A 25216-nucleotide genomic window follows, 5' to 3' on the forward strand; every position below is an offset into this window, starting at 1 on the left:
GTCTGTGTATTCTCTTGTTCCGATTAACCCAGCCACATTTTTTCTTGTTTTGTGTCTATATCTACGCCGGGATCCGGAGTCGAGGCTGATCTTGCTGTGGTCCTGTGTCCTGGATCCTCTGTCCTGAGTTCTGGATTAAGTCGTGGACTTCGGGTTGCGGTTAAACCTGTCTCTGCGGTCCTGCCTGGGTCTTGTCATGCTGCCTCCCTGAAGACTCCCACAGGATTGTAGTTGACATCTTCGTAGATTCATCTTCCTATTATAGACACATGCATTTCCAAACATTTGGACTACCTATGTTGTAAATGTATTATCTTTTCCATTTCCACGCGGCATCTATTGCACGTCTGTCCGTCCTGGGAGAGGGATCCCTCCTCTGTTGCTCTCCCTGAGGTTTCTCCCATTTTCCCCTTTAACTGTGGGTTTTCTCCGGAAGTTTTTCCTTGTACGATGTGAGGGTCTAAGGACAGAGGGTGTCGTTTTGTCATACTGATATTCTGTACAAAGACCACTGAGACAAATGTAACATTTGTGATATTGGGCTATATAAATAAACATTGATTGATTGATTGATTGATTGATTGATTGATTGATTGATTAATTAGTTCAAATCCTTTTTAATGTCCCACGTCCAAACGTACTCATGCTAAAGTTTATCTTCAAAAAGTAAGTGTTTTTTAAAAGTAATGAATATGAAATAATGCATTAGCTTCATTGATTGGCTGCTCTTTGTGCAACCATGTAATATCAATTTGTTATATGGCAACTGCTCTTTGATATTGATCAGTATACTCAATTTTAAAGTAGAACAATGGTAAAAATGCAAATGATATACTCAACTTAAATGTCATTTTAAAACTGGCAGGGTTGCCAGTGGAATAACGCCTCTTTATGTCCTGTGTGACATTTAAATGCTAAATCTATAAATCTTTAATGTCTAGTCTGTTGTTAGAGGAGGACATTGACGCCACTGATGTGTGGAACGAGAGCTCTGCATTTGCATTTGACCGTTCTTTAACCTGCTGTTTATTCTTACTGAAATGCTCCTATAGGACCAATTACATCCTCCTTTATGAATCTCGTATTATTTCCCCACAATTTTAGGTTAGAGGGCAGTGGCACACATGTAAGAAACCCTATAATTACCTTGTTGGTGGTGTCATTGCATATAATCCTCTTCTTTTCTCCTCTCCTTCCTCTCCTCTCTTCCCTCTCCTCCCTCTCCTCTCTCTCCTCTCCTCTCTTTTCCTCCTGGGTTGAAAGAGATTCTCCTGCGTCAGCACACTGCTCCCACCTACCCACATTGCATTTAAGAATCCTAGAGGGAGTGGGATTAATGCATTCCACAGTTTTGATATTACGTAATGGTGAGTTCACAGGGGGTCAGCTGCTCTATAATCCCATGTATCCGGACCAAAATGTACTGATTTTAATGGTCTTACACACAGGCTGACTCACAAATGAAAAATATTCTCCACCACGCTCAGCTGCTCACATCGCACACTTTATGTGACTGTCATAAACTCGGACAGGTAAGGTAAGGTAAGATTCATTTCCCCAAAAATGCTTTGAGTGCAATGATGTCGCACTGAGGCAGCCCAGAGCAATAGTGTTTCGATGGAGAGAGGAAACCAGTGTCAGGGAGAGATGAGGGGTTTCATGACAACGTAATTCAGCCCAATTTTCTGAGATTAAGTTTAATGTTTTCTGATTTAAATCAATGCTGGATATTTACACCTGATCAAGTTGCTAATAACAATTTGGCTAAAATGTATGTACTTTCTAATTGCCCTTTTATAATAACATATTGCGGCTTCAAATTATAATTATTTCCCCTATTGTTTAATGTGCGTTTTCTTTTTATGATTTTTTTGTTTTGTCATATACTTAAATTCAACTCAGATAGTTGTTTCTAACTGATCAACCATCCCAAACAAAGATTATGTTGTTTACTATCAATGGGAGATGGATGGCTATGACATAAAAGTCTTATGATAATGAGAAACTAAAACGATACAATGTAATCCATTTACAAAAGAGTTGCAGAATATTTTCCGTTGAATGAGTATCAATTCCTTGACTCATCATTTCAGCTCAAAAGATCAAAGTGTGATATTTACTCTGGAGGAAAAATGTAATTTGAATTATAACAAGATGGGTGTTATAGGGGACGAATAGGTCACACTTTATTGTAATCACTTTTAAAAGCATTGAGTTAAACCTTCTAAATGGCTTATAGCACACCCATACTTGCCAACCTTGAGACCTCAGAAATCGGGAGCATTTCAAAACCACCCGGATCGCCGGAGCTGTATTAAATTAACATTAACATACTTATTGTAGTTGTTAGTGGACTGTCTTGCGGCCTGTAGCATGGAAAGGAGTGAGCAGAGGGTAGAGTTGTCGATTCTTGTTCAGTTTACCGTGACTATCTTCCTCATCCTCTCAGACTGTCAGTTGCGCACGCTACTAAAGAGACGCGACCATGGAAACCAAACAATGGTGTAGCTGTATTAAAGTCCGAGTGGAAACAGTCCTGAGTAAATCTGATTTTGTCAGAAATCGGGAGAAATGCGGGAGAAATATGACCCCGGGAGGAAACCGGGATCCCGCGAAAATCGGGAGGGTTGGCAAGTACAGTATGAGCACATCATACTTTGAAGATGTAAGCATCTGTAACGACTGCATTAAAAGTTAATGGATGGTTAAAGTGCGATATAGGCTAATACTAATATTATGTGTTATTACATTAATAAATATGTGTTTATTTCATTTGTTAACTATTTGGATATTAATATAGTTAGTTATACTGTAAGAAACGTCATCAAAACCCAGCAAAAGATCTCTAAAAACACCCAAAGAAATATAGAAAGTTTACCCTGATTTAATTGTAATGTCAAACTAAACCGTGAAGCTTAACATTTCTGTTGAGTCCTTCTGAACACAAAAACGCATGTTAATAACTAATTCATAACACACTTTAAGGAAGTCTTCATGTGTGGATTTATATTTAATTTAATATGATAAAAGCTATGTTATTCTGTTAATCAATTATTCATTAACTGTTTGTAAAGCAGCTACAGAGGTCCCATAGGAGGAGCTATGCTTGTTGACACGTGCATAAGCTGCCCTCATATAAGCTAAACCGTTTTTAATTATTATTATTACATTAGTTATTATTTTTGCTATACTGCTTATACATTTGTACCCCTTAATGAACAGTTCTGCCACCATGTATTATTATTATTTATTTATTTAAGGTTATTTGTGTGCTCTGTCTGTAACACCCTGCAGACTGCAGAGTAACAGACACGGGTGTCATCTCTAAATTCTCTCTGCTGGTCCCTCCCTGCTCACCAAGCCTTCACCCCACCTTGGCTGACCCACGATGCATTGGGCTTGATTTGTTGCCATGACAACGAGCCAACTAGCCACCCATCATGTGAAGTGTGCAGGCCTCATCGGGACTTGTTCCTGAAAGTTGTTTTCCTTCTTTCCTCTTTCAACGTCTGCGATCTTTATCATTGCATACTGTAGGCTAAGTAGATTTGTGTCTAGGATGTGTATAATAGATGAGAGCAGTGAGGAGGTTTCCTGCAACTGTTTGAATTTATGTGACCTATTTCTCTGAGCAGCCATCTACATTATGCGGTTTTCTGATGCATTTACAACATTTAGTAAATAATGTAAAATAGGAAAACATATTTCATGTTCTCCCTTGATTTTTCACTCGAGCAATCAGTGTGTTGTCTGTCTTTTCCTCACACCCAAGGGATGCTCTGAAATAGAGAGATGGGGTGGGAGAGCTCTGGAATAATAAGAGAGTGTGGGGGGGGGGGGGGGGGAGACTGAGAACATATCATATCATAAATGTAATACCAGCCTTCATTTTAGAAAAAATTAGCCCATCTCCTTTTGCACTTGACTTTAATATGGATTTGATGGATAGGCTGCGTGGTTTGTTCGATACCCATTTGCTGTAATACCTCAAACACAGCTTGCCCTGATAACCTGATCGGCCCCCCATTATCATGAGTGTGGCCTGTCACAGCAAAGCTCTCTGCTTAGTTTTTAAAGAATCTACGACATGATTCATATTATATGAAGATACATGATGAAACAGGTCCCAAGAAAAACTGTTTTTTTTACTTGGCTTGTTACTGTGTTATTCTTTAAACAAAAAGGACTCATATTTCTTAATGCCAAACCTTGATTGCTTTTATTGTTTCAGTGCTACAAAGCCCGTGACGTAGGATGTAAGCCCCGCGTGTCTCATGATTATATGCATGGAATCAGCACATGACACGTGTTGCATGATGGCAATACAACGATGGCTAGAGTCAGAAATTGGCTAAATACTGTATCTACAACACTGAATAAATATGAGCGTGTACATTAAGAGCGAACGTTCCTGCAATGTCTCAATTCATCAGCGGCTAATGAACCTGGGTTCTTTTTTACATGGTCCTCGAACACACACCGAATGGAGACTGTCCCTGAAATAAAGTCTGTAGGCTTATTTTTCTTCCATACGGTCACTAAACATTTCCTGCTGTCAGTTAATTTACTCCACATCAAAGTCAAATGTTTTCACTGTGTTGTTACGCTCTGTGGAATTTGCATCTTATGATCTTCTTGAAAGCACTTTGGAAGTCTTTGTTGAAGTAGGCATATATGATGGGGTTGAGGAGAGAGTTGGAGTAGCCCAGCCAGTTTATGACTGCGAACAGCCAGTCCGGCATGTAGCAGCTCTCTGCACAGAAAGGCAGCACGAGAGCAACGATGAAGAAGGGCAGCCAGCAGAAGATGAAAGTCCCCATGATGATCCCCAGTGTTTTGACCGTTTTACGTTCCCTGGCCAGCGCGATCTTTCTCTTCGCCCCCGAGTTCTTATCATTCATGTTTTCGTAGCCATGCGTGGACTGGGGGGTGTTGGGCAGAGGCAGGTGCGTTTTTGAGTTGCTCATAACTTCAATGATCTCAAGTGACTCTCCTTCCTCTCCGTGCTTCACGGCCCCGTTTACGCACGGAGAGCCTTTGACCCCGGCTTCCCCGTTAGTTTTCTTGTGGAAGATGGCCGGAGAGACAGACAAAAACTTGTCTGACACTTTTGCTTTTTCGACTTTCTTGACTTTCTTGACAGTCTTTCGAAACTGAAACCGAGCAGCCTTGAATATTCGCCCGTACAGGACCAACATGAGAATAAGAGGGATGTAAAAAGCCCCAAATGTGGAGTAGATTGTGTAGCCCGGATCCTGGCTGATGCTGCAGGCGTCTGGGTTCGCTCTGTCTTTGGCGCGTCTCCAGCCTAACATAGGCGGGATAGAGATTGAGAAACCAATGAGCCAAGTCACACTTATCAAGATCGCAGCTCGCCTCGGTGTCCGTTTATTTACATAGTCAATTGGATCTGTTATGGCCCAGTACCTGTCCAAGGCAATTGCGCACAGATGCAGGATGGATGAGGTGCAACACAGTACATCCAGAGAGATGAATAAGTCACATATTTCCTGCCCCAGTGTCCACTTGCTCAAAACCTGGTAGAGGGCCGCCATTGGTAGAACCAGCACCGATACCATGAGGTCTGTGACGGCCAGCGATCCGATCAGATAGTTAGCCACATTCTGGAGAGATCTCTCCAGGGCAATTGCTGCCACGACGCACGCATTGCCAAATATGGAGCAGAGGATGAGGGCCCCCAGGAGCAGAGAAGTGATAATCTGGTAACTTAGCTTCATTTCTGCCGGAGACCCAGACCCGGTGCCATTCTCACCCCCGTCCCAGTCGGCAACCACGTCTTCCCGGTGTGGGTAACTGCTGGTGGCGTTGCTGTTGTTGCTGCTTGTTGTTATAAAATCCATTATCCGACCGCACTCAGAGTGCAACTTTCTCAGGGCAGTGGGGACTCGCAGCTGGACAGATTAGCAGGACACAGTCAGCCCCTCAGACTGCTGTCGCTGTGCGTTTTTCCGGGGTCCATCGGAGTTACCGTGTTGGTGCCGTCGCTCTCAGGACGCATGACGCAGACGTGTGAGTGTGTGAGTGTGTGTGTGTGTGTTTGAGGGGGGTTGTGTGTGTTGTAGCTCGTGAGTGTTGACAGCCGGGTGCCTTCACTGGTGCTGTGAATCATCTGAGCTTGTAGACGCCGTGAATTCATTTATACCAGCAGCTTGGGGTACGTCAGACCGTTTGGAGGTCGCCCTGGAGTTTTTGTGCCTCTGCTCTCCTCGTTTTTCCCTATTTCTACTGCAGACAGCCGACGAGGGTGCAAAGCTCTTATCTCTTTTTCTCTCCCCTTTATTTGATTATTTGGACTCACTGATTGTTCCAATTTGTGGATTTTGTAAGTTTACACCTTGGGAGTAAATCAGGGCTTTCATTTTTTGTTGTATTTATTACAATATTAGTAAGAAAGGAAAACATGTCATGCTTTCTTGTAAGGCAAAAATAGCTTGAATAGAAATTCAGGAATAAGTTTTAATAAAGTGTTAAAGGTCGCAACAATGCATTTCAAGCCAGAATTAGAAAAGGTAACATGACCGGAGCCATTCGAGCGAGAGGTAGTTTCAGGACTAGAGACAGCGCCAGGACAATCCAGAGAGGGAAGCTGCTGCCATCTGCTGCCCACAGCGGGTACAGCACCATATAATGCATGGAAACGTGTGTCAGTATGTTCAAGGCAGAGTACGTAGGAAGGATACGGATAGAGATGGTTGTGTGTGTGTGTGTGTGTGTGTGTGTGTGTGTGTGTGTGTGTGTGTGTGTGTGTGTGTGTGTGTGTGTGTGAACGATAATGTATATATAGATTTTAAAGGGGGATGAGGGGGTAGCAAAGATGAAGTCCACGCATTCAAGACATTCTGCTCCACATTCCCATTGTACAGCAACCTGCTGCTGTCTTTCATTCCAATTTTGAAATAAAACGTATTAAGCTTTAGCCCTTAAGTCATATTATTTTTTACACAAAAGTAATACTGTCGCCAGAAGTTTAGTCAAAGTCGCACATGGATCGGTTTTATCAGGGGGCATGACGTTTGAGAAGTGTGCAATGTTGGTTAACTAATGACTGCTTCAAGCTGCACTTAATATTCAAAGTGGATTCACTCATTAGTTAAGCTCATAACATACAAGTGCCTGACTGAGCTCTTTACTAACTTGCCTCTTCTGTAACATACTCCCCAGGACGGCATGCAATGCACATGGGTGTTGGTCTGTTCCACTTGACTTAACAATTTAGATCCTATCTGGTCTGGTCAGGTCCAAACTATTCGTGTGTACTTTGTATCTTGTCTGACTAATTACAATACAAGTGAATACCTACCTTTGAGAAGATATTGCGGAAGAAGTGGTAGAAGCGATTGCTGCTCCTCTTTGCCTTGATCTCCTCAACATCAACTTTGTTTTTACTGAGACCCTCAGAGTCTGGCTGACACTGTTCAACAGAGATCTGGCTGAGATTAATCTTTTTTTGGTATCTCTTGGTGTCTGGTCCTCATCCTCTATTTCCCTCACTCTAGCTGTTACACACAGCATTGCAGGATGTGGCGGAGGGTGTTTCTTGAGAACAAAGCAATAGTGCCCTGTTTGTACTGTCCAGTTCTCCTACATGTCAAGTCTGCGCTATCAAAACTGAAGGGCTATTCTAAATGTTCAAGTGGCTAAGTCTTTCTCCTGCGCCATCTACTGAAACTTCTCCTCCACTGAGACCTTTTTTCCCCCCCTGACTAATATACAGCATCATGACCATTGTCTTGGGAGGCTCAGGGACCTCAACTTGCTTTGGCAGGCTCAGCAACCTCCAGTATCTTGGGATGGTCATGGACCTCCAGTGTCTTGGGAGAGTCGGTGAATTCCATCGTCTTGACAGGATCCGTGTACTGCAGAAGCGCGTCAGTTTCTTAAAAATCACCTTCCCCTGTCCCCAGAAATGCATCGTCACTCTCCCTCTCAGAGGTAATAATCATATTGATATTAATAACCATTCAGCCCTTTAGTTTGCGTACCGTGTAATAAATGCATCTGGGATTTGCAGTTGGCATTCCCTCTCTTACATACAAACGTTTCCTGTCCCTCTCCTCTGTGAAGTTAAAAACGGTGTTTTGTATTTTGATTTGGAGACATCCGGTCAAAACTTTTATCTTGACATCTTTCATTAAATACATTTAGATTTTCTGCAGGTCTAGAACTTCCTTTGGGCAAGTACAGTGAACCACTTTAAAAATGTACCTTCAGAAAACTTGAATTTACACATTAAATAAAGCAATAGTCTGACAAACAAACACACACACACACACACACACACACACACACACACACACACACACACACACACACACACACACACACACACACACACACACACAATATCTGTGCTCAGTTTGCAAACCCCTGAGTGAAAAAAGCTGACACCATGGTTGTGGACGTGAGTTAAAAAAAGGTTACTCTGGTTTATTCACATTATTTTTGTTGTATTCAGTGGTTGCATAGCAGTGTGTTTTCTATAGGTCACATGGGACAATAGTACAGCTGTGAACAGTGCCCCTATTGTAATGGGGCTCACCAGGGGGGGCTTTGTCTTTATCAACAGTGTGGAATGTCCCAGCAGGCCAACGAGGGAAGGATAGCCAGGCCAGAGCACTGCACTGCTCACCTCTACACTGCAACTGTCCCTCTACCTCCCATACATTCAGAAGGGCTGGCAGGCAGAGAGAAGACTCAGGGAAAGATGAGCGGGGAAAGACCAGGCTAGCTAAAGCTACATCAGCTGTGACTGAGGGGCTCAAAACTGCCGTCATGAGCTCCCATCTGGAACCATCGGGTGTAAATGGCAGAATTGGTGGTTGTGGAAGTGAGGATTCTGGTGAAGAAAACAGCAACAACAAGACGTATACCCCGTATTTGAAACCAGTGAGACCTGGGCTAACAAGGGCAGATCCAGCCGGAGAGGGGGGGTCGGGCAGTGTGGAGGCACTGGTGAGACCTCCCTTGCCAGGGAAGAAAGCCCACAGGAAGACCTGCTCCAAGGAAAGAGTTAGATGTAGAGAAGGAAACCAAGATAGTGATGAGGAGAGACAAAATGTTGAACATGCAGGAGGCAGCGCAAGAGGAAAACAAAATCTGAGAAAGACTGTACGCAGTGATAAACATGGAGGTAGATCGCAGGACAGACGAGGAACAAGCAGCACTGAAAGTCTGTCGAGCAGTAATTCAGATATCCTGTCTAACAGCACTTCGGAAGTTTGTGAAGGATCGAATAACTTCCAGAGAAGATACCAATGTCCTAGACAGCCCACTGTTGACTGCACCACAGATTTGAACTCCCTAGTCCCTCGGCCGGCAATGAGGCTCATGTCTTCTGCTCTCCCTTCGCCTCCTATCCAAACCAGATCCTCAGCTATGTCCCTTCAGAGACTTTCATCCAGGACAGTGTCAGGAGACCTCCTCAGCTACCCATTAAGTTCATCAAGAGAGCCAGATCCGTTCTGGGTGGAGGTCAGGACAGCTGCTTCATCTGGACGACTGTCACAAATACCCCAGACACACATCGCCAGTTCAGTGCTCGGGGCAGGTGAAGGAGAGGAGGATGATGAAGAGGAGGGTTTGGAAGATGGCGAGGAAGGAGGCAGTGGCGTGGTGGAGATGATGGGTCAAACCATGACCTCAGCAGTGATGCTGCCTTATGTTCCTTTTGGGGAGTGGAGGATGAGTAAAAGAGAGAAGAACAGGATTAAGTGTCTGAGAAGGAGGCTGAGGAGAAGAGAGAGGTGGAGACAAAGTCAACTGCAGGAGAGCAGACAGGTGAATGACAATTAACTGAGCCTTCCAACACCAATAAGTACTGATGTCGCTGTTCTTACCAAATGGTTTGTCAGTGGTTTAAGGATTAAGATCAGCTACCTACCTCATATCTTAGTGTGCTACAAGAGGATCCATAGAGCTTGTAATTAGATCATTGAATAACGCATGTTTCTCTCCCATTTCTTAATGCAGACTATATTGTTACACTAACAACAATATAAGAACTTGAGAGATCGTGGCAACTTGCTATCATTGAATGTATTTCCTTTTAAAAAACAAATTATGCATCTAAATCCATGTGCATTCCTTATCAAGTTTTATTAGCATAGCACTTAGAAAAAAATACGATACTTTTGAATTACTCTATAGCCTCAAGGCACTCCAGCATTAAATTACTAACTGATTCGGTTAAGGTTTGTTTATATTTTAGGATGAAAGTTTAATGCAATAAAGCAAGTAAGAGTTGTGTACATTTGAGTGTGTGGTAAACTACAATTGGTCGACTAAATTCTGGCATAATCGGTCCACGTTCTCTCTGTAACTATTTATAGCAGTTTTTGTCACGTGTATTTATGTTCCTTTGTGTTCCTTTGTGTTTTCACTTCATCTACAGTCTGACTGCTCACAGTCCTATCAGCACCATGCTCATCTCAATAGCCATTGTCTTTGCGGTTTAAAGTGGGGTTACATCTGAATTGGTTGCATGATGAGGCCTGGTTGGAGAGCACTTCAAAAACAATCATACAAAAGATCAGATTCTGTTTTGATTGGCTGCTGCAGATCTGCAGTCATGTCGGTTGATAGAAATTATTCTTACTTCTGAATTAGATAAAGCTCAATAGAATTAGTTGCTTTGAAAAAGCAGAACATCCGTTTACTAATTCAAAGCCCCCCTGCTGACATTGTTTTAGTTAAGATATTCCTCTCTTCCTCCCATTGGATTTGGCCTGTTAATGTATGCATGATGTATATACTCAAGCACATTTAATTGTGTCTATTTTGATCTGGTGGATTATTTATGTAGAAGAGAACAGATGGCATGTGCCACCGTGTGGAAAATGCATCAAGTGTAAGTGTGAATCCTATTCAATTTGCCCCATAGTTATGATTTAAGGGTAAATCAGTTTGGACTGTCCTACAGTGAAAGGCAAGTCAAAGCATGACTCCATTAAATTATCAACTTGTCCTTTTTTATCTATGTTGTGTGTCAATTAAGCAAGTGACATACCACATAATAAAGTGGCAATAGACACATTTTTCCTTGTAATGTCTAAAATATTGATAATCATAATGTAAAGGCAATAGAATAATGACACCATCAGCGCCTGGCTATGTGCCCTTTTAGTCTTGCATTCTCATCGTAATTCGGTCTGCCAGTGCCACCAGGTATATCACCGGGGGAAATGTAGACTTCATTTACGAATGCACTTTTGGTTTACCTTCTACCTATCAGTAGCTATCCCCAGTGACCAAATAGTCACCTTTCCCAGTAGGCAATGGCAAATGGTGGAAGTGAGAATTGAACTGAAATAACCGTTGAAACCAAAATGAAGTGTGTCAATTGTTTTTGGTAGTTGAAATGCTCTGAGAAGAACATCAACTGTTGCCGTTTTCTTTATGTCAGCAGCACCAACAATCACTTTGAAACAATATTCATATATTTGAATTTTTTGAGAAATCCAGGCTAGCTGCTCCCCTTTGCTTCCAGTGTTTATGCTAAGCTAAACTCCATACTTAATGCGTATTCATGGTAGTGGTTGTGAGCTTCTCTCCTAACTCAGAGAAAAAGTGAGTAGGGGTTTTTGTCCAACTCTGAACTTTATATTTGTTTTAATTCAGAGGGAGATTGAATGGGCTTGCTTGGTCATTAATCCTTATCAAGGTGTTTTTGGGTGTGTATGCTCTTTTTGTCAGCTTTTCCCAACTTTGCACTTTACAGTTACAATGATTCTCACTTGGGAACTCCTCACTACAAGCACAGCATTTCTGCTATTAGCTGTAGCCATTTCAACTTAACTCCCAAGAGCATTAGAACAATAGTCTCATTCCCCTTTTTCTTAACCCCTTTAATCACAAAGCCTACTTTTAATTCCATTTAAATAATTCACAATGTGAATGATGCTTTTATTTACTTCCTTTTGCATATTTCATGTAACTTTACTGGTGACCTATCTACCTTCTTGTTTGTGGATATAGTTGTTTTAACCCCCCTGAGAGAATATCATGTAACTACTTCTGAGTACAATGTCCTGCCGTACTTATTGCATACATTACAAAGTATGCCAAAGGTCAGAGCGGGTGTTTTTGTCATCCAGTTTCCCACAGGAAGTGGATTCTTTCCTGTGTGACAATTAGTGCCTTATTCTTTGGTTGACTTAATTCGGCTGCTGCTGCACTGAAGCAGTTTTATTTGCTGCTTGGAGTCCTGCGGAAAATGTATTGCTATGAAATACTAATGATTATTTTAAGGTAACTCACAGTGCAGTGGTGTGTTAGAAGTGACAATTGGAAAAAGGAAGAGACTTACTCAGTGTCTTTTTAAATGTATGTAGAAAGTTGAATTTATTTTCCATTGAATGATACCAAGACAAAATGGTCATGTTACAGTACATGTTGCCAGGGGGAAGCCTCAGTGGCTATGATTCCTCAGGAGCTGTGCTCAATGTGTTGTCTCCTCTTTGATAATGACACACCTTGGGAGGCAGGCTGTACGGTAAGACACTGAAGTCCCCAGAGGCCCCCCCTGGGTGAGAACAGGGTAATTACTCTGGAAGCACCCCCAGGCTTTTCAAGCAGAGGCCTCAGCCACCACTCCTCTGCGTCTGCTAACACAGGTCTGAGGAGGAGACGGGGGACTTCAGGGACCCGAGAAACTGTTCTTTAAACAAGTGTTGGTACTTCCTCTTATATGATTTGTGTTTTTTATTCTGAAATTCTGAGGCATTTGGAATCAAGGGCAATTGACTGCTGAGGAGATAAGAGGGATAAAGCAGTGCGTTGTGCTCTATGAAATAAAAGGGTACATACTAGATCAAAGGATAAGAGGACAGGCCATGTACAACATAAAGACAAAGTCTCACACTGTGCCTTATACTTAAACTCTACCTGGAGAGATGCAACACTTCTCTTTATTTTGTAAAGTGAATGGAGTTTGAATTAGTACCGGGATCTGGGTCAAATGTCCCTCTTTAGCAAACAATGTTTCTTGCTTTACCGTACAAAGTGATACATGTAGATAGGTAGAAGTTATGCTCTTTTGAGCTCACACCTAACACCCTCATGTCCTCACACATATTATTATGTTGTGCCGGTTGTTGTAAAAGTAATTTACTCTCATCAAAATGGGTGTATTAAGAAGAGGGTACAGAATCTCTAGAGGACTGCAAAATAGTACATGTTGACATATATGTATTGCCAGCTGGTGCAATGACATCTTGTCGTGATAATAAATGCTGAACCTCATATGTAGAGCGGCATATTTCTGGATTATTTTCCCTTTTTTCTTTTACTTGATACTCAATCATTCTGTCTTAAAATCTCAATCCATGTAAATCTGATCCTTTAGAAATTAGTTTGCCATGATTCTTTTCCTTTTAAAAAAGAGAAATCCATTTAATCTTTTTTTTAAGGCGCTAGCCTGATTTGAATCCCGCTTTCCAGGTACTGCATACAAAGACAATATATGCATGGGATACCTCCGTCTTAAACATCTATCCGTCTTTTCTCTCTCTGCCTTTTTTTCTCTGCACCAAGAGTTCAACAGGGAACCCATCCAGCAGCAGCAGTGAGGACGAGGAGGATGTGAGCACCGGTGACAGAGAAGGTTTCATCTGCGCCGTTTGTTTGGACGTGTTCTTCAGTCCTTACATGTGTCACCCCTGCAACCACGTCTTCTGTGAACCCTGTCTAAGGACGCTAGCTAAGGGCAGCCCCACCAACACACCCTGCCCCCTCTGCAGAACAATCATCACACATGTCTTCTTCCAGAAGGGTGAGCTAATAGGCAGAAAGCACTTGATGTACAATTCTCAACATTTTAAATACTTATCACTTCAAACTTACGACTCTGCATTCTGAAGTGAGTAATGTTAGATGGATAAAAAGACACTTTGAAATATGCCAGTATAATAAGAGCTTTCCAGTGGAATGACATATCACATGGTAGTGTTATGAAACAGTACATTTGTATCGATGCATACATGCATAATTGCAGCTATATGTGTATTGGTAGAGATCTAAGCTGCAGATTGTTCGGGGGCCCAGCTGCAGACGCCCCACAGGGAGCAGAGTAGACCTTTAGTTCAGCTCTGACCAGATGAGTCACTCAGAACGAGAAGACAAACTCAAACAGGATAACAACATCTTTACGTTGTACTTTCATAAGTAGTACTCATTATGGGTTGCAAATGCATGACAAAACTAGCTTTTTATTAAGAGCGTCACAAATGGAAGATACAACCTTTATCTTATATGTAACATCCCTACAAAACAATGTTATATAACGTACAGTAATGATGATATTTCACTCTTATGCTGTATAGTGACATACTTATTTTATGTAACCTTGTGATCACTGCACACTGATTACATGGGACGTAGTCTGAGTTGGACAAATCTATGAATAAGTAATGAAGTTCTGTGATTCACTTTGACCTACTTCTAGATGTATGTAGGAGAAATGAGCGGCAGGGACACTGCTGTGTCCATAAATAGGCAGAGTGGCCATGGTTATGAGCATCGCAGACACGCTAAGGGCTCTTGTGAGTGATTAGGTGAAAAGGACTTTAGACAAGATTTTTGTGGTGATTACCAATGCCAAGGTCACACAGAACCCGAACAAGAACAAATATGAAGGGGTCTAATAACGCAGGATCTTTAATACAGATCTCATAACTTAATCTATCCAGGCTATCGAGAAGATGTTTTATAATATTAAGTTTGTCTCCTTGTCTTGTTTACAGAATTAAACCAAACCGCAAGAACATTCTTCCCAAAGGAATATCTTTCCCGGAAACAGAACTTCCAGAAAGCAAATTGTGCCAAGTGGCCTCTCCCGAGCTGCCGAAAACTCTTCCGTATCTTTGGAGGCAAGTTTTTGAATCCTCTCCCATGGAAATGTTCTGTTCTCAGTTCAGGATGAATTTATCAACTTTTGCAAATACCAGCAACAGTAGGACACATTTTAAACTATACTGCGTTTGTCTGTAATTTATATTGTATGAGTGACTGCCTCTCCCACACACATGCAATTTATTTTTTATTCGCACAATTCTTGGAGGATATCTTGAGCTAAAGCAGTGTCGCACCATCCTCCAAAAGAGCTGTAGGAAAACAGGGATGCACTGTATAACATCAATGACTTTAATGCTATAATAATGGTTGTTTGTAATATAATTCTGCATAGTTAAAACATGTTATAATATTGTAGGAGTTGATTTAAAAACCTTGTGTCATTTCTAAATGACTCTGTTATGAATCCCAGCTCATTCTCCCAGTACACTTAGAAAGGCTTTACTACCCACCAATCATACTGTTTTCAAAGTATTTAAGTCAGTTATATATATCTTGGGTAAAGTACCACTTAAATGAAAGATGCTAGATACCTATTTGTCACCCAAACCAGGCTTCCAGAGGCAGTCCAGTCCCATAGCTAGACGCCAGTTCCCCCACGGAGGAGGCTACCGCCTGGATGCTCTGGACTTTGAGGATGACTCTCGAGGCTGGCGCTTTGACATGGACATGGTCATCATTTATATTTACTCAGTCAACTGGGTTATTGGCTTCTTCATATTCTGCTTTCTTTGCTACATCTTCTTCCCTTCCTTTTGACAGTCCTGGCAACAATGAAGGAGAAACATAGAAAAAGGAAAGGTTGAGGACACTGAAGAATGATCATACAATAAGGAATTTAGGATGAGACAGAAGACAGCCATGTTCACATAGGGAGAAAGGGTAAAACTGAGGGATAGGGTTTGATGAGAAAACAATGAGGGAATGTCAAGCAGGTGGGATGTCGCTGTGGTGGGAAAACAGCTTGTTGTGTCTCATAAATAAATGATTGAAATAGGGAAATGGTGTGGGATGTTTGGGAATCCTATATTCTCCGTTGTGTCCTGTTCCTGCTTGAAGGGGAGATAATAACAGTGTAACATCACATCAGTTTTACTTTCAACATAATGAAATACATTCTGTTAGTGCTTACATTTTTGATAAGCAACACAACAATAATAATAATAATAATAATAATAAATGATATTTATATAGCGCCTTTCAAGGGACCCAAGGTCGCTGAATAAGGTCAATAAGCATCCATCAGGAGGGAATATTGTTGTCAATTTAAAGTCAATTTATTTTGTAGCAGATATATATATAACACATACAGGTATAACCGTTTAAGTGATTATACATTTGATGATGAAATCATGTGTAAGAGCGAAATAAATGATTTTATTCCTCACACACTTTATGTCTTTAATTGTCATTATACTTACTAACAAAATAATATTTAATATTTAAATAGACAGAAAGATCACACTGTACATTTCCTGTCTCACTCCAAATGCATGCGTCTGTGTGTTAATGCTGTGTGCCTGTGGGTGTATCTCACTTACATGGATGGATTTTGAAAGTATTTTTCTGCATTCACAATTAAATAGTAATGCAGGTTTGGAAAGAACACTCACCATACACTGAAATGGACTCGTAATTTATTCAGATTATCTACCGCATACTTTCGTCTTTGTGGTTGTAAAAAGCAAGGAAGTGCAAATGGCACTGCTGAAAGCTGCCAATGGATTCAGGAACATTTATAGCAGACACAAAATAAGAATGCTGAAAGAGTATTGTTTTTGTGACTCTGAGTATAGTTTTTATCACAATGCGCTCCATCTGTATGTGCATTTAAGCAGCTTATTTCAGAATGACATTTTGACTTTTTGTGATATGTATTTGTCTGCCTGTCAAGTTTCACATGAATGAATTGAATTTGATTTAAGATTATTCTTGGTCAGGAAGAAAACATATATATAAGTGCAACAAGCAACGTAAGATGTTAAAGGCATATTCCTGCCAGGCATATTCTAAAATGTAACAATGAAACACTCATACCATTTATAACTTTTTTTAAATCATTAGGTCACTGTGAACTCTAGTAACATAAATCTAAACCACCCTGAGTTTTTAAGTGAAGGATACTATTATAACATAGGGATCATTAAAAGAAAAGAGTTCCATAAATCAGACTTTAAAGTTCCAAAACAAAGGGCATGGCAGATTGTATTATGCATTATGTATGTGTTACTAAGTGGGTAACAGCCTGCATTCACTCGTTAAGGAGCTCAAATAGGTAACAGCTCGGGGCGGGGGTTTGACTGGATGGGCCATATTAGTATTCCGTCCTTTGGGTGCGCAGTGCTGCCAGATACAGAGCCACGTCAGGCCTGTAGCAACTGCTCGTCTTCTTCTGCCTCTCCAAGGTTAGATACAGGCCTGCCCAACCAGCCGGAAACACTCGAAGGATCAGACGCTGGGAGCATAATTGACACTACGATACCAGACGATTAAGTTTTTGTTTCTTTGCGTTCAGATTTTCCCCAACACAGAAGCTTTAGGTGTCGCGTAGGGAGCTGTAGAATTATCAGCCGGGACATTGGCAGTGTTATTTCGTCTCAAAAAGAAGGTATTGCAGCGAAGACAATATCGTTATCGCCCGTCTTATTGGTGCTTAATGGAAACTCGCAATCATAAAAAATGGTTGCATTTGGAGAATATCCGTGAATGCGATCGTCTCCTTCCGACATCGGTGCGTCAGAGAAAACAACTCAGCTAGCTGGGCTCCGGGTTGGGTGTGAAGTCTTCACTGTGCACCGTGTGCTGCTGGAGTGAAGGTGACTTGCGCCCCGTCGCAGTCAAGGCAATGCGGAGAGGAGTCGCAGGCGCTCATCCGGTACTTCTCCTGCGCTCTGAGGCTCGTCTGGGAACATATTTACTTCGTCTCCCACTCTAGAGAGAAGGAAGGCAAGAGATAGACGGAGCAATAACAATAAACGAGGTTTGACCCAGCCAGCAGTTGGCGAAGGTGAATTCAGCGTAATCGGAGATAATAAGGTGAACAGTAAGGTGCGGGCTAGTGAGGCAGGAACAGAGAAAGTGGTGGAGTTTGGTAGGGAAATAATACAAAGCCGTTCTGTATTAGGGCTGTTTTATTAGTGGATGTGTATGCATGAGTTCTGCATCGAATGGGCGCAAAAACCGCCCCAGATCAGCCGGGAACATCTTCCAAATCGGCAAGCCTCCTTCCCGCGACCCAGAGAGGAGGGAGAGCACCGAAAGTACCCGCAAAGCCCAGCGCGCCGTGGCCGACTGCAGAATGGTAGGTTTGCGACACGTCAATGACTGCATGGTGCCTCTGATAAGGAGTGATGTTATTATCCCAACATTTCTTTGTTCAAAGACGATCGACTATCCCGTGCAGGCAGAATGCACAGGCGAAAGCTGTTAGTAGCTGCAAAGAAAAGCCTGTAACCCGGGCTGGGTGCCTAAAAATAGCTTTTTGCATTTACATTGCTTTGTTGGGAGTGAATCCAAACAGATCATCTCTGCGTGCAGATTGACTGTGTGATTTGCATTTGGAGTGTGCACAGCTCCAGGTGATTTTGGCTGATATCAAAATTGCCTGAATTACAAGATTATCCACGGAGGTGTCTATGATCCTTGCACAGAGGTCCCGTGTTTTGACAGATTTTGGCACGAAATATATGTATTTACCCTTTCAAACATCTGTGAACGTCATGGAGCCTCATACACAGGAGTGCAGCAGGATGCTATGCAGGAATTGCACAAAATGAACGAAATGTGTTTGCCCTGAACCCAAGATCTGAGATTGTGCAAACAACCAAATTTAGCATAATGGGACAATGAAAAATAAAATCAATACATTCATCATACACTCTGAATTTGTGGACAATTTGAACGACAATCGTTTTTTTTTTTACTCCATAATGTGCAATGTAAAAATGTTCTTAAATACTGTTGAAGCATGCAGCCGGGAACCTGCTTGCACATTATATTGCCTCAGTGAGGGGAAAAGAATAGTGAGGCTGGATATAATACTGCTCAGCATTTCCGTCTTGACTGACACTTTTTTATGTTAACAAGTCAAGAAGAAAGCCAAAGATAAAGATTGTTTTACTTAAATGAGAAGAACAGGGGGCCAAAAGAGCATTGTTATGTTTGTATGGTACTTATTTGACCAAGTCGTTTTCGGAATAACATATTTTATTATCTCATTAATTGTATCACAGATCGTCCAAGAGTTCAACACGCTTGTGGCTCTGTACCGTGAACTGGTCATCTCCATTGGCGAAATCACTGTGGACTGTCCTTCTTTACGGGCCGAATTGCTGAAGACCCGAACTAAAGGCTGCGAAATGGCGCGAGCTGCTCACCACAGTCTCTCCTTGATATCAGGGTGAGTTGGCACAGACGTTGTCCACGGTGCTGAACATTAGTACCTTGCTACGCGCTATCCATGGTGCTGAAAGTGCACCAAATGGGGCGCTCTGCTACAGTGCTGTGCCTAAAGTTATAAAGTAGCTACTTTTAACAAAGCACATCTTTAATTTACATAAGCGTCCCCGTTTTAGGCACATGTATACTTAGGCCTGCTCCTCTTAACTTCGAGGAAAGCTAAAGGGTCTGTCCCATTAAAGTGAAGCTAGTGAGCTTGAAGTGGATAAAGAGTTTTGGGAGCACAGAACATGAGATTAGCCTTTTTTTTTTTAAAGTGATGTCTCTAATTGTTAGTGAGAGAGCTTTACCAGGAAGCAATTACAACAACATGCTCTAACTGACCGCTTCCCATTAGCTGGGGCCTAAAACCTTAATGCATGAAGTGGAATGCTTCCCTCGTCAATATCTGAGATAATAATAGTAGGCTATCAATAATGTGCAGTTGAGGACTTTTGCATTTCTGCTTTAATGTATTGTCAGAGTGACCGTGTGTGTGTGTGTGTGTGTGTGTGTGTGTGTGTGTGTGTGTGTGTGTGTGTGTGTGTGTGTGTGTGTGTAGGTTGTCTCTGTTATTGTCATTTGATCATGCTTTTCAAAAACGGATGTTATTATTTTCTCTTGTGCAGAATATCTTTGATCCTTAGCTTTAATAATGAAATAGTTGATGCACCAAAGAAAATATTATAATATATTTTATTTATAATAGTGGTTTATGTCGAAGATAGAGGCTGTGCTAGACGCCTGACGTGTCTGTTGACTTGGCCTGCTCTCTCCATTGAGCATAATCTACTCCACATTGGTGCCAGTGTAAGAAGGGCAAAGTGAGGCTTGGGATTTGAATGTCCTCACTGAAGCTAAGATGCCAGCTGATTTGGCAATCTCAAACTTACTTAAATAACAATCGGACAAAGTAATGCCAGTGGTAAGAGAGATTTGGAGGATGCTCTGCAGTGCTAGGTGCTTTCCAAAGCCTAAGCCCTATTGGGTTCCTCCTTATTCCAGGCATACACATTCATTAGAGACCTCTGATCATTGAATGCCCTCCCATAAAATATTAGTCTGCCACATTTTTTACAATGCTGAGTTTAAAATGTGTTGTAGGCTGTTCTCTGCTCTATAACCCATTTCCTGGCTCAATAATTAATCCACTTGCTACATCTTGCAGCCATTTATGAATGCACATCCTTGACTGTCTGTTACATGCATTACAAAATCTTTCCATTTATGTACGGGGTCTTTGTGTGACACACTCATGGTTAGCCAGCAAGCATGTTTCTTGCATGTTTCCTGTCATGCAGAGGCATGAATCCTACAACATCCATTGAACAGGGGTGTCTCAGTTGCTTTTTATAGCAAAGCTTTAATAACTTCATACTTAAATCTTTTGAGAAACAGAGCAGTTCTGTATACTCTTTTTCCAATATGTTGCAATTATACTATACAGTAATACCTCCAAGAGAAACAAGTACTATCAATTATAACACTGTACCTTGATTTCCTGCTGCTGCTATAGAAATAGAGACGATGCAGCAGCTTTAGAGAGAACTCTAAGTTCCTACTGATAATGGCATCAACATGATTGTCATAATCATCACCAGCACATACTCTAAAGCTCCTTCTCCAAAAGCTCTCAGACCATTTTGGTGTCGTTCCCCACTATGAGATTTACAGCACTTGAATTAGACAGCACAGATCATTCCCCTTTAATCAAATAAAGCCTGTGTCTGAATTGCTTGAGTGATGCGGGCCTCTCCGATGTGCTAGAGGAAAGCTGATAAGCAGGATAGCATTGATGACAGCTGTGCTGTAGCAACAGTACTTTAGAAGGCATCGCTGTGGCAAACCATGGATAGGAAGGAAAAGCCATCTTTTCCAAGAGGGAAATGCAACAACGTTATTTATGTGAGAAGTGTTTGCACCAGGTGCAAGTTTCTCGCCTTTCATCGCTGTCACTTTCCCTTTTGATATCACTGCATCTTAATATCACCTGTCTGTTCAACACCAGGTTTATATGGCTGTAAAGCTACTGCAGTGTCTCATAAAGGCTAGTGATCCGCTTTGGGTAAATAAATGATACTTAGATGAGTTTCTTATGTTTTCCACTGCATTGTATTTATACATTATCAGACTAACATATGAACACACTATAAAATAACCAAGCAAATCCAGACAGTAGCAATTTTGACATTTTACGCTGCAAAAAAAAAGGTTCATCAATAACGCAAACTATATGGCTCGTCTGTTAGTGTGCATTTGGTAAAGAATGGACAAGGTTTTATATGTATGTGAGTTTATTACCTCTCCTGAGCTGAGCTGCTGCTATTAGGATTTATAGTTATTGTTCAGGTTAGAGATCACATTGAAGTTATCACAAGCAGCCTAACTCGTCAGGCTACTGCAATTGTGATACTCAATAGTTTTGTTGCTGCTTATGATGTGGCATAGAAGATGTTATGTTGAAAGATGGAAGTATTACTTGTAATAGCCACACATCAATAATTCAGTCTGTGTAATTATATTAAAGGGCATTGGGTTTTGGTTTTTCTTCACCATTCACTATACCATTATCAACTATTTCACTTTTCTCATGGTTAACGAGATTTGGAGAGAGTCTTTTTGTATGTAACTGCATGCAATTTGGAAACTATATGTTGAACATTAATATAGGGCTTTACAGTGGAATTGCTACAAATGTAAGAGTTTAGATTAGCACACGCACATCAAGTTACTGAGGTCACCAATGCATAACTCAACAGTAAGCTTTGTTAAACATACAAAGAAACGTGAAGATGCTATCCATTACCTTTATCCCTAAACGGAACTATGATTTTTATTTGTTTTCATTAAGTCGCTTTAATGTTTCCGTAGTTCATCAAGTTCCAGCTCGCTTACAAACTTGCTGTGTTCAAACTATGAACCGTTTCAGGCCGGAGGACGGGGAGATCCACCCTGAGATCTGTCGGCTCTTCATCCAGCTGCAGTGCTGTCTCGAGATGTTCATCACTGAGATGCTCAAGTCTGTCTGCTTGCTGGGCTCCCTGCAGCTCCACAGGAAAGGTTAATACACAAAGACGATTTTAGAATGTTTGTATTTATGCATGTGTGCTAGCTAGTATATACACAGCATGATTTACTTCTATTTTTAAAATGATTTCTCAACAAATAAAACACGAGACAATCATACACTGGGATATTTGAAACTTTTCAGATGTAATTATTGATTTTCAGCTTTCTACCATGTTTTATTTAACAGATTAACATCCAAAACTTCACCACCATTCCTATTGTACCAACAGCAACCTGATCAACAGACCTGAATATTTGTCTACAGATATAAAGCAGCACTAATGTTAAACAATTATCATGTAATCTGATGGCTAATTGTATGTCAACTCTTCTTATTTTGTTCCCACCCTTGTTTTCCTTGTTTTCTAATGTGTGTAGTGGTGCTACATGCTAAAGGCTAGCTGCTCCCTGTGTGCTTTAGGTAAGGATGGCTGCGGCCCCACTGGAGGGGACAATAAGACGGAGGACAGCTCGGACATCCCCATCCTCGAGGAGACCTCCTCCTCCCCCACCGACTTTCCTCAGCTCTGCTGGCTGGTGGCCAATGACATAGAGAACATTGAAAGGTATAGGTAGACACAAAATGAAATGCGTCCCTCTGTGTGTGACTACGTTTTTTTGGTGTCAATAATTGTAGATGCTCCTTGTTTAAAAAAAATACACATACAGTATGTAGTTAAAACGGTTTTTTAGTCAATCACACCTCACATGTTCTTCTTTTGAACCTCACTAATGATGTAATAGTTGGTAATTTTCAATTGGATTTGAAGATAAAATGTAACTTATTTTAGTCAAAAAAAGATAACAGGAGTTATGCCAACCCACATTATTACAACAGTTAAAATATATGCAAATATTTTACTCTAAACCATACAAAAATGTAGGCTAATGGGATGTAGCATTTTTTATAACTTTAACAATTAATACAACTTTAGAATCAAATCTTAAAATAAGATATAATATAGAAATACATATAAATATCACAGGAGTTGTATCCGAAAGTCTCAGAGTGTGCTGTGCTTTAAATGATTATTAAAGAAAGTATTGTATTATACAATAATACATTTTTACTACTAAGTAGGTTTTTAGGTTGCATTTTTAGACGATGCGTCAAAAATGTGAGGCGTGTGTGTGAGTGTAAATATGTCCTTTGTGTTGTTGCAGGGATATGAGAGAGATGAAAAACCTTCTCAGTAAACTCAGGGAGACAATGCCTTTACCATTGAAGAACCAAGGTAAGATACAAATCAAACTTTACCTTAACTCTAACACACACATCCCCCCCACACCTCAACCCCATAGAGCAGTGACACTTTGAAACCCTTCCTGCTCCGAAAGCATAGAAGATGTATTGGGATCAAGAGTGAATACAAAAAAGAAACATGATTAAAACTTTAAACATTTCTGCTGTTTGTTCTTGTGCCCAGACGACAGCAGTTTACTGAACCTGACTCCCTACCCTTTGGTCCGACAGAGGAAGAGGCGGTTCTTTGGGCTCTGTTGCCTGGTAACCAGCTAAGGGCCCCGCCTTTGTGGGTAGGAGGCGGTAACAAAGACACCATTACCCACTGTCCTTCACCACTTGTGTCTCCCACCAATCTATTACTGCCATTTTCAAATAAATTGTCTCTTTCTCTTTTTTTTAACGGCTGCCCATTTTATAATTTTATTTTGTAATACAAAGAAGAATTGTAACTGCATTGTAATGAAAACAAAAGTCATGAACATATATTTTAAGATATTTTGCAACAAACTTTCCCTTTTTTGGTCAATTAAGTCAGATATCTGCTTGTCCAATGTAAAAGAGAATGAGAGGTTATTTGAAATAATGTCAATGTTCATTACTTCCACAAACCTGGGTGAATGAAATGAAGATTCATGTTTTTAAAAAAGGGAATATAATTGTCAGTTTTGTCAGAAACAATGTGATAACTTATAATTAGACGCCAATCCAATTCTTTAAGGACGGCGCTTGCAAAGACAAAGTTATACCTTCGTATGTCTAAGCTGAGATGACAGGTTTGTGCAGAGTAAGTTTGTTGTGTGTTACAGTCTCTGTTTTCTGTTACTTGCTGTTTCTTCTTCTTAATGTACTTAATTTAGTCTTCCATAAACCAAGTACCTGTATCCAACTTAAACTTTTCCAGCTTCAGAATGGAATATATGATACAATACTCAAAAAGAAAAATTCTTTGCACACAATATCTATCTATACATTGAGACATTAGACTTGTATATACACATACTCTTTACGCACTGCTCTCTGAATTATTTTCAAGGATGGAGATGGTTAGCAGAGATTCTGTTAGTTGGCAGAAGCAGGAAGGGTCTCCCTCTGTCTGAGGTGAGACAGCATGGTCTTGCTTATTAATGATAGTGATCAATGTTTAGGGCACGGTGGAGGTTCAGTAGTCAGAGCTGATATAGGTCATTTTACATTGTTAATAAAAACTTTTGTTATTGAAACTTATAAGCTAGTCTTTGTATTTATTTGCATGTAATCCAGTGAAGTGTCAACTTGATGGAGACAAACAATCACAAATGCCAAACTGTTCTGAAACATCTGGTTGGTAAAGTGTTGGGAAATACATCTAAAACAATTAAATGGATTGCAACATAGGTGATAGTTAATCATCATTCATATTTTGGGATACACACCTCAAAAATTACTCGATTGCTATTTTTGTATTTCTTCCGTTTGCTTTGGATTGTCCCAGTCTTAACCCTGTTTGTAGAGTAAACATTTTAATGTGGGAGGGTAACAAGAGGACAAAGAGTGATAGAGATACAGAAAAGCCTGATCATATTTAGATCATAAAAGGCAGTTGTTGGTTTTACTACT

General features: G+C 40.9%; 4 protein-coding genes across 4 annotated transcripts in view; 3 read left to right on the forward strand and 1 right to left on the reverse strand.

The window, feature by feature from the left end:
• Positions 1–25216, forward strand: part of mdka (midkine a) — a 66696-nt gene that overhangs the window by 12825 nt on the left and 28655 nt on the right. The gene's annotated exons all lie outside the window — the stretch shown is intronic.
• LOC104964874 (E3 ubiquitin-protein ligase RNF180-like) lies at positions 2605–16262 on the forward strand. Its single transcript, XM_010793767.1, has 4 exons — positions 2605–2665; positions 13552–13789; positions 14760–14885; positions 15422–16262. The coding sequence occupies exons 1-4, from the start codon at positions 2642–2644 to the stop codon at positions 15625–15627; spliced, it is 594 nt and encodes a 197-aa protein (XP_010792069.1). The 5' UTR covers positions 2605–2641; the 3' UTR covers positions 15628–16262.
• LOC104964873 (5-hydroxytryptamine receptor 1A-alpha-like) lies at positions 3948–6127 on the reverse strand. Its single transcript, XM_010793766.1, has one exon. The coding sequence runs from the start codon at positions 5859–5861 to the stop codon at positions 4602–4604; it is 1260 nt and encodes a 419-aa protein (XP_010792068.1). The 5' UTR covers positions 5862–6127; the 3' UTR covers positions 3948–4601.
• rgs7bpa (regulator of G protein signaling 7 binding protein a) lies at positions 17126–24844 on the forward strand. The gene is made up of 6 exons (XM_010793765.1): positions 17126–18169; positions 19101–19267; positions 22235–22365; positions 22796–22940; positions 23539–23609; positions 23802–24844. Exons 1-6 carry the CDS (start codon positions 18020–18022, stop codon positions 23891–23893), a joined length of 756 nt encoding a protein of 251 aa, XP_010792067.1. The 5' UTR covers positions 17126–18019; the 3' UTR covers positions 23894–24844.

This window comes from Notothenia coriiceps, unplaced genomic scaffold (genome assembly GCF_000735185.1).
Source record: "Notothenia coriiceps isolate Sejong01 unplaced genomic scaffold, NC01 NC01_scaffold00037244, whole genome shotgun sequence".
NCBI classification, from domain to species: domain Eukaryota; kingdom Metazoa; phylum Chordata; class Actinopteri; order Perciformes; family Nototheniidae; genus Notothenia; species Notothenia coriiceps.

What these genes read in the sequence shown, in the direction of transcription:
- LOC104964873 (XM_010793766.1), bottom strand. Translation starts at nt 5,861, where the DNA reads ATGGATTTTATAACAACAAGCAGCAACAACAGCAACGCCACCAGCAGT.
- rgs7bpa (XM_010793765.1), top strand. Translation starts at nt 18,020, where the DNA reads ATGAGTTCTGCATCGAATGGGCGCAAAAACCGCCCCAGATCAGCCGGG. An exon ending in CCGTGGCCGACTGCAGAATG is followed by an intron (nt 18,170 to 19,100) that starts GTAGGTTTGCGA and finishes ATTGTATCACAG; the next exon opens with ATCGTCCAAGAGTTCAACAC. An exon ending in CCTGCAGCTCCACAGGAAAG is followed by an intron (nt 22,366 to 22,795) that starts GTTAATACACAA and finishes TGTGTGCTTTAG; the next exon opens with GTAAGGATGGCTGCGGCCCC.
- LOC104964874 (XM_010793767.1), top strand. Translation starts at nt 2,642, where the DNA reads ATGAGCACATCATACTTTGAAGAT. An exon ending in GCACATCATACTTTGAAGAT is followed by an intron (nt 2,666 to 13,551) that starts GTAAGCATCTGT and finishes CTCTGCACCAAG; the next exon opens with AGTTCAACAGGGAACCCATC. An exon ending in ACTCTTCCGTATCTTTGGAG is followed by an intron (nt 14,886 to 15,421) that starts GCAAGTTTTTGA and finishes CACCCAAACCAG; the next exon opens with GCTTCCAGAGGCAGTCCAGT.